The sequence below is a fragment of the Martes martes genome, assembly GCF_963455335.1.
Source record: "Martes martes genome assembly, chromosome: 16".
In the NCBI taxonomy this organism is placed as follows: Eukaryota; Metazoa; Chordata; class Mammalia; order Carnivora; family Mustelidae; genus Martes; species Martes martes.
The window spans coordinates 45,577,379-45,588,087 of record NC_137904.1 but is presented as its reverse complement, the minus strand read 5'-3'; the positions used below and the strand labels follow the sequence as shown (position 1 = coordinate 45,588,087).

Here is a 10,709-nt window from a genome sequence, read left to right as displayed (position 1 = left end):
AACAAGAGGGAGAGAAGCAGGCTCCCTGCTGAACAAGGAGCTGGACCTGAGGACCTGAGTGGAAGGCAGAAACCCAGCCAACCGAGCCACCCAGGCATCCCCATTTTTAATTCTTAATATTGTTCCCTAGCCGTGTGAAGACAAGTAGGTGCTTTAAAGGCTAATGAGACTTTAGGTAACAGGTCTTATTATTTTTTTTTTAATTTTTTTTAAGATTTGATTTGTTTGACGGAAGTAGGCAGAGAAGCAGGCAGAGAGAGGAGGAAGCAGGCTCCCTGCTGAGCAGGGAGCCCGATGTGGGCCTAGAACCCAGGACCCTGGGATTATGACCTGAGCCGAAGGCAGAGGCTTTAACCCACTGAGCCACCCAGGCGCCCCCTTTTTTAAAGATTTTATTTATTTAGGTAACAGGTTTTAAAAAGCACCATGCTAGGGGCGCCTGAGTGGCTCAGTGGGTTGAGGCCGCTGCCTTCGGCTCAGGTCATGATCCCAGCATCCTGGGATCGAGCCCCGCATCGGGCTCTCTGCTCAGCAGGGAGACTGCTTCCTCCCTTCTCTCTCTGCCTGCCTCTCTGCCTACTTGTGATCTGTCTGTCAAATAAATAAATAAAATCTTTAAAAAATAAAAAAATAAAAAGCACCATGCTCCTCCTCTGGAGTGAGCCGCAGGGACAGCTGCTCTTTGGCCTTCGGCTGACCTCAGAAACTAGAAACACTTATTTCAGGCTTTGTCCCACTGGCCACTGTGGGCAGGAGTGGAAAACACCTGCCAGGTGTTGCCATAAGATCCACTCCGCCAACAGGAAACTTTTCTACAAGCTTTGCGGCTTAACAGTATAGCCCCCTCCCAACCTCGGCGTCCGAACCTCAGCGCGTGTGGAGCGCCCCCTGTGCGCGAGGCTCGGGAACCGGCCAATGTGGGCAGCGCTGTGCTCGCAGGGCTCTCAGGCATTCTGTCTTCCCAACCGCCCTCCTGCTAGTACCTCTTGTTCCTGTTTTACAAATGAGACTGGCGGTCGAAAAGAACACTGGGCCGTGGGACAGGACACGTCCCTGTGGGTAACTGACCCTGTGACCTTGAGCAAGTCGCTAGGCCGGCGGGAGCTGAGCCTAAGCTCTCTCCCCCTTGGAACACCGTCCCAGCTCACGGTCACGAGAGCTCAGCCGCCCCTGGATTCCAGACCCCAAGCAGTGGTGGGCCCGACCCGCGCCCAGAGCCGGAGGGCGCGGGGAGGAGCGGGCGGGAGCCAGCGTCCCGACCCCGGGGGCCGACGCCAGACTCGGGTCGGACTGAACTACGGCGCCCGGGAAGGTCGTTCCGTGCCTCGCGAAGACGTCCCCTTCCGCCAATCACTGCTTGCGGCCCGCCTCTCTCGTCGCCGGAAGCAGCCGTTGCCTCGAGCAACGACAACGTCCGGCATTCCGAGTTGGCGGCGGGAAAGGCCATGAGTAAAGGCCGCGCGGAGGCCGCGGCGGGAGGTAAGCGGGGCGGTGGGCGCGGGGGAGACCCGGGCGGGGGTACGGGAGAGGCGTTGGTTGGGTGACCCCCACCCCTGCCGCGTGTCTTCGTAGCCCCTGGGATCCTCCTGAGGTACCTGCAGGAGCAGAACAGACCCTACAGCGCCCAGGACGTGTTCGGGAACCTGCAGCGGGAACACGGACTGGGCAAGGCGGTGAGGACCCTCTCCTGGGACTCCTCCCCTTGGGGCCCCTCGAATCATTCCGGGCTGCTGCCCTCTCGGGGCTGCCATTCCAGCCGCGGGCTTCCTGAGGCTTGTCGGGCTGAAATTCCCGCTGCGTGGGCCCCGAAGTCATTGCTCTGACTGCCCGCCGCCCTTCCCCGCCAGGCGGTGGTGAAGGCGCTGGAGCAGCTGGCCCAGCAAGGCAAAATCAAAGAGAAGATGTACGGCAAGCAGAAGATCTATTTTGCGGATCAGGTGAGGGAACCTGTGCAGATTATCGCCCGTGTGACACCCCGACATTAGGTCAGCCAGTCTCTAGAATGAACTCTCTTCTGGGGAATTTGGGGCACCCCATGAAACTCACCTGTCCTAGGTCATGAAAAGGGCCCCAGGCACCCTTTAAATCAGAGTGGGTACTCCCCTTGCTGTGACCCAGACTTAAGGAGACTTCCAGATTCAGGACAGGATAGATGACAGAGGATCCTGAATTGCTGCTGCAGAGATCCATTCCCTCTTGGAAGTTTCTTTTTCCCAGTCATCTAGATTAGAACCACCATCTCCCACACGATTCACCTTCTGCCCGCACCTCTCGCTCCCAACACAGGTAACGCTGATTTTTTATCTCTGGGCAAGCCCACCACTTGGGTGCCTTCTAGACCTTTCTGAGTCATTGGTAATACTGCTAAGGTAGATTGCCTCATCCCCCCAAATGGGCGCCTCTCCCTGCTTCTCCCTCAGTGGAGTCATGCTTCACCCAACCTAGAGACTGGGCGCCCCTCTTCTCTCTCCCCCAGTGCCCTGTTGGTTTTCCCCCTTCCTGACTCGCCCTCTCCTTTCCATCTGCATCTCCTGATACCCTCCTAGCATCTGCTGGCCTCAGATGTCTTCAGCACTGCAGCCAGAGTGGTCTGCGTGGGTGCACAGCGAGTGCCATTGCCCGACTTCAAACTCTCACGCTCCCTAGAGTAAGGAAAAGGTACTAGGGAGACCTGGCCCCCGTGCCTCACTGTCCCTTCTCGGCCCCCTCACCAGGACTAGAACATGTAGATGAGTTTTACTCCTGTGTCCTTCCTCTGCCTGGAGTTTTAAAGACCCTTCTTCCTCTTCTGCCTCTTTGCTCAGCTAACTCTTACTCATCCTGTAGGATTCTCCTCAGGCATCACTTTCTCCAGAGACCTTCCCTGAATTCTCTGATCGCCTCTTCTGCAGGCGCTCGATTCTTTGAGGGACGCGCTTGTCTTACGTGTCTTCTTGCTGGACCACAGCTCTTCCAAGGCAGACCCCACTTCTCACCCATATTCCTTTGCTCAGCACCTCCACCCCGGAAGCTAACATCTAGTAGACACCGAATACTGGTTTCACTGAACCGAACCACCACCAAGGCTAATTTTCCTAAAATCAGTTTCATTATGTGGCAACTCTAGATTCCTTAAGGGAGAATTTTGCAGGTTTTATTCTGTAAAGAGCCAGACCCTTAATATTTTAGGGTTTTGCGGGCCAGATGGTCTCTTGTCCCAGGTACACAGCTGTCACAAGCACTCATGACTGCCACTGGAGAGCAAAATCCACCAGAGACTTTGTGAACGCACGGGCGTGGCTGTGTTTCAGTCGGTGTGTGTTTTCAGAACTCCGGGTCTGGCAGGATCTGGTGTGCAGGCTGTAGTTTGCTGCCTGCTGCTCTAAGGGTTTGCCTTGCCTTAATGAGGCCACAACGCGCAGGCTGGCATTCCTGTTCTCCCTAATGTGCTCCCCATTGTCGCCGACAAGACCCTCTCGGAGCCCCAGCACCATCCTCGGTAGCAGCTGTTCCCTCGGGGTGGGCTGCTCAGGCTTGTCCCTTCAGTACTGCCCCCGCCTCTGTCCCCGTCCCAGTTCTTCCTGTTGTGGGAACGTGTAATTCAGGTATCCCTACCTTGGGGAGAATGTTCCTTTACTCCTTTAGCCCAGTGAGCTGTCTTAGCACTAAGCTGAGATCTCCGCCCTGTTAGTATCCTGCCAGCCTTGACACCCCTTGAGGACAGGCGCGAGGTTTCACTTCTCGATCATACCTTGTGTTAGCTGGGACCAGTACTAAACTGAGTGGTTTCTCACAGGCCCTCTGGAGGGCTGGGGAGCCCCACAGTCTTGCATGTATGTGACGCTGCCCCCACCCCAGGTGAGGTTCCCCTCCCGTGCCTCACATCAGCCCCCTTGTTTTTCCTCACCTCTGGCAGGACCAGTTTGCCATGGTGAGTGACGCTGACCTCCAAGGCCTGGATGCCAAAATCGTGGCCCTCACTGCTAAGGTGCAGAGCTTACAGCAGAGCTGCCGCCACATGGAGGCTGGTAGGACTGGGCAGCCCCCGAGGGTGCCCCTAGGGTCAGGGTCGGTCTGGAGGTCAGGAATTACGGGATGAACAGTTTGCTGGCTGCAGTGTTGTCCCATGGCAGTGACTCTCTCTGCTGGGCTGCCACAGGCATCGTATCAAAAGAGAGACGGCTAATGGCCTTTGAATGTGAGTGGGCAGGACATGCGTTTGCTTTCCGTAACACCCTCAGTGCCCTGGGCCCACACTCCCTCTGTGCTAGCTGCTCTGACTGGCTACAAGAACAGTCTGTGCAACCTCACTTTACCACTGCTGGTAGATGGAGGAGGAGAGAAAACGGAATAAACTGGTAATTCTGTAAGCCTTCATCTCTGCTGAGCATTTCCAGAATGTGGAACTCATTCTGGACCCTATGTGTAGAACCGAGAGCAAGGTAGGGGCCCAGTCACTACCTCAGGGAGCACCCGCTGGGAAAGACAAAGCCCCAGCCACGGGGTAGGGAGTGACCCCGGAGAGCTGTGGTTTCAGAGCTGAAGGAGTTAACTAGTGCCCTGACCACACCGGAGATGCAGAAAGAGATCCAGGAGTTGAAGAAGGAGTGTGCTGGCTACAGAGAGAGACTGAAGAATATCAAAGCAGCCACCAACCACGTGACTCCAGAAGAGAAAGAGCGGGTGAGCTGGGAGCGCGGGCAGTCGTGGGGGCGGGTGAGGCAGTGGCTGGAACCCAGCAGCTGCGGTGGGGCTGAGGGGCTAGAGGCAGCTGTTTCCCTGCCCAGGTGTACAGAGAGAGGCAGAAGTACTGCAAGGAGTGGAGGAAGCGGAAGAGGCTGGTGAGTGAGCGTGCTCTGGGCAGGCCCGAGAAACGGCAGGAGAACCCGGGGCCCAACAGTGTGGCCCCTCCAGGCGGTGCTGCCCACCTAAAAAGGGGTGGTTTTGTTTCCTGTCAGGCAACAGAGCTGTCTGATGCAATTCTGGAAGGATACCCCAAGAGCAAGAAGCAGTTCTTTGTAAGTGGTTCTCTCTCCCGTCCCAGCTCCCCTGGGTGCTGGATCCAAGGAGCGCTCACTCACTTGTCTCCCTGCCCCAGGAGGAAGTCGGGATAGAGACAGATGAGGATCACAACGTGAAGCTCCCAGACCCTTGAGGGGTCCCACGGCAGGACCCCGGGGGGATGGCAAGAGAAGTCCTGCACTGGCTGCCTCCTTCAGGCAGGCTTCTGTGTTTGTTCCTGCTGCTGTCTGTCTTTGGGCAGAGCAGCTGGGAGAGGGGCAGGAGCCAGAGTATGGGGCGCGGGGAGTGAGCGAACCCACAGCCATGGTCAGGTTCAGGTTCGTTTTACTGGCTACATTCCAGTTGCTTGAACTGAACGCTCCAACTGGAAACAACGCTAAAGGAAAGCATTTGGCATTATTTATTGTAATACAATTTGATATAAAAATACTTAAATTTCCTCTGGATAACCAAACCTCCCAGATGTCAACCCTGCAGAAAGCTACAGAGTAGAGACAGGAAACTGTACATAGCATTCAAGGAGCCCAAGGCCTTACCCAGGACTTCTTGGAGCTCTGTACCCCAGGAGGCCTTTAAATACCTTCTCTACCCCTTTACCCTGACCCCAAGTCCTGGGAGAGATGCAGGCAGCACAGGGATAGAGACCCAGATACACTTGACAGGAAAGGTGGGAGTGGTTCTGAGGCCCAGTTTGTTTTCCAAAATTGTAAGTTTAGCAAAACTGCACTGTTGGTCTTTAGAAAATTAAAAAACAAAACAAAAACAAACCTATTACTACGTAGTGCTGTGTGTCACATTTGACTTCTCTGTGCTGTGCTCCTGCCTGTGGGCACAGAGGGAGCAGGAGCACACAGGAAGGCCGCTTCCCTCTAGCACCCAGAGCAGGAAAAGAGAGGCGATGGAGTAGCAGGCGAGGGCAGGATCCTGGCAGCCCTGCCCAGAGCTGGCCAGCAGAGCCTGGGTCCCACCTTGGGCCCACCAGGGAGCCCTAGCCCAGGTACTAGGCAGCCTGTCACACTTCATGGCTGTGAGAGTATTTCCTCATGTTCCTTTCTTTCTGTCCAACTACTGCCAAAATAGCCAAACTTGGGCCAAGTGTTGCCCAAATCTTGCCCAAGAGACCAAACCAAATACAAATAGTAGCTCCCACATATGTGTCGATCTGGAGCAAAAATCTGAGGCTTAGAAGGGGAGAGGACGGGAGCTCTTGGGGATGCCCAGAGCAGACCCCCACCCTGAGGATTTTTACGGGGAGGGGGGAAAGACAAGAGGCTCGAGTTTTGTGGTCAATGTAATAAATTAAAGCTTTCACAAAACAAACACCCCAGCCCCACTGAGGGTGAGGGGTGTCGGGGAACCAAACGCCGGGAGCCAGCGGACCTGTGTGGAGCATCGAGTCTGATCTCAGAAGTCCAGCGGCTCTATGGCCAACAAGGAGACTCGGGCCTCTCGCTGGCTCTTCTGCGGGTTAGAGGCGCCGGTCAGTACAGCTGGTTCTTCAGCTGGTGCAGGACACCAATCACGATCTCCCGGAGGGTCTGGTGGGGGCAGCAGAGGGAAACATGGGTGATGCTCAGGCAAGGACAGAGCACCGGCTCGGTGACCCGTGCCTACACAAGGCGTGCTCTTTTTTTTTTTTTTTTTTAAGATTTTATTTATTTATTTATTTGACAGACAGAGATCACAAGTAGGCAGAGAGGCAAGCAGAGAGAGGGGGAAGCAGGCTCCCTCCTGGGCAGAGAGCCCGATGTGGGGCTCGATCCCAGGACCTTGGGATCATGACCTAAGCCGAAGGCAGAGGCTTTAACCCACTGAGCCACCCAGGGGCCCCAGGCGTGCTCTTTAGAATGCAACAGAAAAAGCCCCTGGGCTGCACTGCTATCTGCAGTTTACTCTGAAATGTCCCTGCGAGAGGACAGGGAAAGGGATGGAGGCATGGCTGGCTATGTGGAAAAGCAAATGCAAGAAATGGTAACGGTAGCATTTAGATGTGGGCTTGGGAGCGTTCGGAACATAGTATGCTTCAAGTGTTCCCAGAAAATGTCAGGAAACAAAAAAGTAGGACTCTCCGGATGCAACCAGGCCTCAGGAGCACAAGACTCCGGCAACAGCATTCACACGCTACCCCAGCAACAGCATTCACACGCTACCCCGGCAACAGCATTCACACGCTACCCCGTTACAAAGAACACAAGCCCTGGGGCAGACTACTCCCGAGCGGGCCTGGGGGTGGAGGCCAGCAATCTTCCAGATGGGCCGAGTGAATCTGCTGCCCGCAGTGAGGGCAACGCACTACGCAGCCACACGTGGGCTGAGAAGGACCAGGGGCTAGGCCCATGGGATTTAAGTGCCCTATCAGTCCTGCCAAATGAAACCTTATCGGAAAATCTGCGCTAAGAAGCAGAGGAGAGAGACACCCCCCAAGAAACCTGAAAGCTGCTGCCCCCTCTCCTCTGGACAAATTCAGACTTGGGCCACTTTGCCCGGAGGAGGAGAGAACACTCCCCCCCACCCCCACGATCACGGCTACCCCGTACCTGAGGCTTACAGTGCTCCTCAATCCAGCTGAAGACACAGGCTGACAGCTCCTGGAAGCTGGCCACGGAGATGGAGGCATTGAAGGACTGGAACAGGGAGTCCATGATGCCTTGAAACACATTGAACTTGACCTGGTCAGAGACCTGGTCTTCCCCCTCATGGGGGTTGTCCTGGTGTGCCTTCACAATCTGCTCGTAGTTCCTAAAATCGAGGAGTGAACAGGACTCAGGTGCCCGAGGTTCTCCCCCCGGAGAGCTGCTGCGAGGTAGTCCACATCAGCCAGACTGCTCCGGGACAGAAATGGTGACCCCTTTCCCCACCCTTCCCTTCATGAAGCCCACAGGCACTTCGAGAACATGCTGTGTGTCAGGGACCCTGGGGTACAGAGTCTGGCCTCCAAGTGGCCACCTAAGGGAGTGAGAGGATTATCTGGCCTCTAGTATCTGATGTGGCCTTTGAATGAGAAGAAGGTATGAACTGAGGTCTGCCCCAGTCCCCTCAGAAGCCCTGGCTCCCCCAGCTCAGTGTCGCCCTTACACTTTCATGATCTTCAGAGCTGTGACATCCTTGCGTAGCATGGACACTTCCTCCTCCTGCTTTTTCTTCTCCTTGTGCAAAAACTGGATGTAGTCAATGGCTGGGGTGGGTGGGGGCGGGCACAGAGGAAGTCTCAACCAGAAGGACAAGGCTGACTTTGTCTCACCTTCCCCCCATCCCACTCCCCACTTGCCCCATAACCACCACCCCACCAGGGCCAGGCCGAGAGTGGGTAGAAGGCTCTGGCCTCTTCGCCGCCCTGCTGGCCCCAACCACTCCCAGGGCTCTCCCTGGTCATACTCTTCTGCAGAACGATGGCTTTGCTGAGCTTTTGGGAACCAATGGAGAAGTCCTGCTGCTGGCAAGTGGGGACGATTGTCTGAAGGTCATCATAGCCTCTCTGTGGAGACATCAGGGGAAACAAGGCTTCCTTTAACTCTGCGGATTAAGGCAACTCGCACCAAGCTTTCTCTTCAAGAACTGAGTTCCATGCTCGAAACTCAAACAGGTGGGGGTGCCGGAAGGAGGGAGGGTGTTCCCATCCAGAGACTAGATTAGCTGCCCACAAGGGTGCCTGAGGCTGTCTGATGAGGTCAGGGCAGAGCGAATCAAATGTAATGGGCCTTCCTGCGCTGGCTGAGCTGTGGGCCCCCCCAGTCACCTTGATGGCGTCTCTCCTCTTCTGCTCAGCCTGCGTGTGCGCTCGCCGCCGCCGGTCCTTGTAGGACTCCTTGTAGGACTCCTGGTGGTAATCGCTGTCCTCGTCATCTACGCTCAAAGTTGGGGGCGGGAAGAGGTCATTTTGAGGTCCAGTGGGGCCCAGCTCACCCACTGTGCCCCAGCGGGAAAGAAAAAACTGGTGCCTAGAGACAGCAAATGGACAGAACAACCTAAGGTCCTAGATGAGGTGAGAGACAGTGAGAGCCTGTGTCTATCACTAGGCCTCCAGCACCTCCATGTGGGTGACTGGAGCTTCCTGTCTGGGAAATACACTAAAATGATGGTGTAACTGAGTCCCCCCAGGTCGGGGCATGTTGCTGCCTACCTGTATTGGGGACGGAAGAGGCACTGGTGGAACCGATGCTATTAGCTCTGGACACTACACTCCCCTTTCGGGTACTTTCTACAAAAAGCCCTGGAAAAGAGAGGTCCCAATCACTAAGGGGTAAGGCAGGGGGACACTATATTAGACCCTGAGAAACCTGTGGGTACAGTGGCTTCCTGATCCTTAAATCTGACCTCTCCCTTTCAACCCAAAAGCCACTCGTACTGGGGCACCCATTTCCTGTTTGTGCCATGCTGCAATGCTCCTGTCCCTGAGGTCCACACTGCTCCATGGGCCTGTAATGGTATCACTGGTTCACAAAATGGCATCTGGGCACAATAAGGGTGAGAGAGCGGCCAGCTATCACTACTGTCATCACTTCCCTGCTTCAGAGCAGAGGGAACCAGGTGTACCCTTATGCTTCCTGCCCCGGTCCTGCAGCTCCTCCCTGTCTCAGGGCAGGAACTCGGCTCAGGGACAGTGGACTGTGCTCAGGTGTGGCTGGCAAGACCACGGGAATCTATAGGGCTGCAGCGGGAGCGTCATGAGGGAGCTGGAGACAGTGGGGAGGCACTCACCGGGGTCCAGACTGTTGTCGCTGTAGGCGTATTCCACCTGCAGCACCAAGCAAAGGAAGCTCATCAGACCTCGGCCCAGGGACCGCACCTCCTTTCACTGCGCGCGCGCGCGCACACACACACATATCCTACCCACACCCACCCCCCAAGGTACGCAGGCAATTTCGGGATGCACGCGCGTGCGCGCGCGCACACACACACACACACACACACACACACTCTCTTCCCCCTGGGGTGTGCAGGCGACTGCAGGACTGCCCCGGGAGCCAAGAGCGGATAGGCCATGGGAGCGCCTCCCCTCCGCAGAACCCCGTCTGCCCCTACCCACGCTCCAGCACCTCCCCAGCCCCCAAACCCTGCCCCCCAACACACTCGTGTACACACGCGTCACTTGTCTCCCCACCTTGGCACGCGCGGGGTGAGAGCTGTCTTCTCTGCAGCCCCGGGGCCCGGAGGGCGGGGGGACCTTTGGGGACTGCAAGGAATCCCCTCGTCTTCCGGCCCCCCCACGTGCACGAGCCCGACCCGCCCTCCCCTCGCCGGCGTGCGCGCCCGCGGGGCTTGCCTTGACCCAGGGGTCGTCCGGAGAGGCGCCCGGCTCCGTCATCTCCGACCCACCAAACCGGAAACCAGCCCGCGGGCGGGCCCCCTGTCGCGAGGAAGAGGCGAGGCGCATCCACGTGACCCAAACCCACCAACCCAACAACGGGAAGCGGAGGGCGGGGCGAGCGCATGCGCAGCCCAGGAACACCGAAACCGTGGACCAGAGACGCAGGCGTCGGAGCGGAAACCAGTACCGCTACGTGAATCTTTCTGTAAAATGGGGTCCCCTCAAAAGGCTCGTCCAGTGTCACCGACAGTCGTGTGCACGCGCTGTGCGAACCCAGGCGGCTCTCGGGGCGCGTGTCCCAGCCCCGCCCTGCAGGCGGCCCGGAAGGTGCAGGCTTGGCCACCTGGGCCGACCCTGCCTGGCTGCCAGCTCCCGTCCCGTGAGGGCAGAGACCCCGCCG

General features: G+C 56.9%; 2 protein-coding genes across 6 annotated transcripts; one reads left to right on the top strand and one right to left on the bottom strand.

The window, feature by feature from the left end:
* The first annotated feature begins 1,003 nt into the window (after positions 1-1,003).
* On the top strand, positions 1,004-5,741 carry PSMC3IP (PSMC3 interacting protein). 2 transcript variants are annotated; one of them, XM_080827102.1, is made up of 8 exons: positions 1,004-1,479; positions 1,573-1,673; positions 1,848-1,937; positions 3,896-4,007; positions 4,517-4,662; positions 4,767-4,820; positions 4,938-4,997; positions 5,078-5,741. In XM_080827102.1, exons 1-8 carry the CDS (start codon positions 1,446-1,448, stop codon positions 5,132-5,134), a joined length of 654 nt encoding a protein of 217 aa, XP_080683228.1. In that variant the 5' UTR covers positions 1,004-1,445; the 3' UTR covers positions 5,135-5,741. The 2 variants fall into 2 exon arrangements, with proteins under 2 accessions (XP_080683228.1, XP_080683227.1); XM_080827101.1 differs by having other exon boundaries at positions 4,938-5,741.
* MLX (MAX dimerization protein MLX) lies at positions 5,310-10,532 on the bottom strand. Of its 4 annotated transcripts, none has more exons than XM_080827096.1 (8): positions 10,103-10,423; positions 9,700-9,736; positions 9,122-9,211; positions 8,738-8,844; positions 8,377-8,476; positions 8,077-8,176; positions 7,539-7,740; positions 5,310-6,539 (listed from the first exon to the last, which is right to left on the bottom strand). In XM_080827096.1, exons 1-8 carry the CDS (start codon positions 10,373-10,375, stop codon positions 6,483-6,485), a joined length of 966 nt encoding a protein of 321 aa, XP_080683222.1. In that variant the 5' UTR covers positions 10,376-10,423; the 3' UTR covers positions 5,310-6,482. The 4 variants fall into 4 exon arrangements, with proteins under 4 accessions (XP_080683222.1, XP_080683224.1, XP_080683225.1 ...); XM_080827098.1 differs by having other exon boundaries at positions 10,265-10,423; XM_080827099.1 differs by lacking the exon at positions 9,122-9,211 and having other exon boundaries at positions 10,265-10,532.
* Between the last annotated feature and the right edge of the window lie 177 nt (positions 10,533-10,709).

What these genes read in the sequence shown, in the direction of transcription:
- PSMC3IP (XM_080827101.1), top strand. Translation starts at nt 1,446, where the DNA reads ATGAGTAAAGGCCGCGCGGAGGCCGCGGCGGGAG. An exon ending in AACACGGACTGGGCAAGGCG is followed by an intron (nt 1,674 to 1,847) that starts GTGAGGACCCTC and finishes CTTCCCCGCCAG; the next exon opens with GCGGTGGTGAAGGCGCTGGA. An exon ending in AGATCTATTTTGCGGATCAG is followed by an intron (nt 1,938 to 3,895) that starts GTGAGGGAACCT and finishes CACCTCTGGCAG; the next exon opens with GACCAGTTTGCCATGGTGAG.
- MLX (XM_080827096.1), bottom strand. Translation starts at nt 10,375, where the DNA reads ATGCGCCTCGCCTCTTCCTCGCGACAGGGGGCCCGCCCGCGGGCTGGT. An exon ending in AGAGGAGAGACGCCATCAAG is followed by an intron (nt 8,477 to 8,737) that starts GTGACTGGGGGG and finishes ATGTCTCCACAG; the next exon opens with AGAGGCTATGATGACCTTCA. An exon ending in AGGAGCACTGTAAGCCTCAG is followed by an intron (nt 6,540 to 7,538) that starts GTACGGGGTAGC and finishes TGCCCCCACCAG; the next exon opens with ACCCTCCGGGAGATCGTGAT.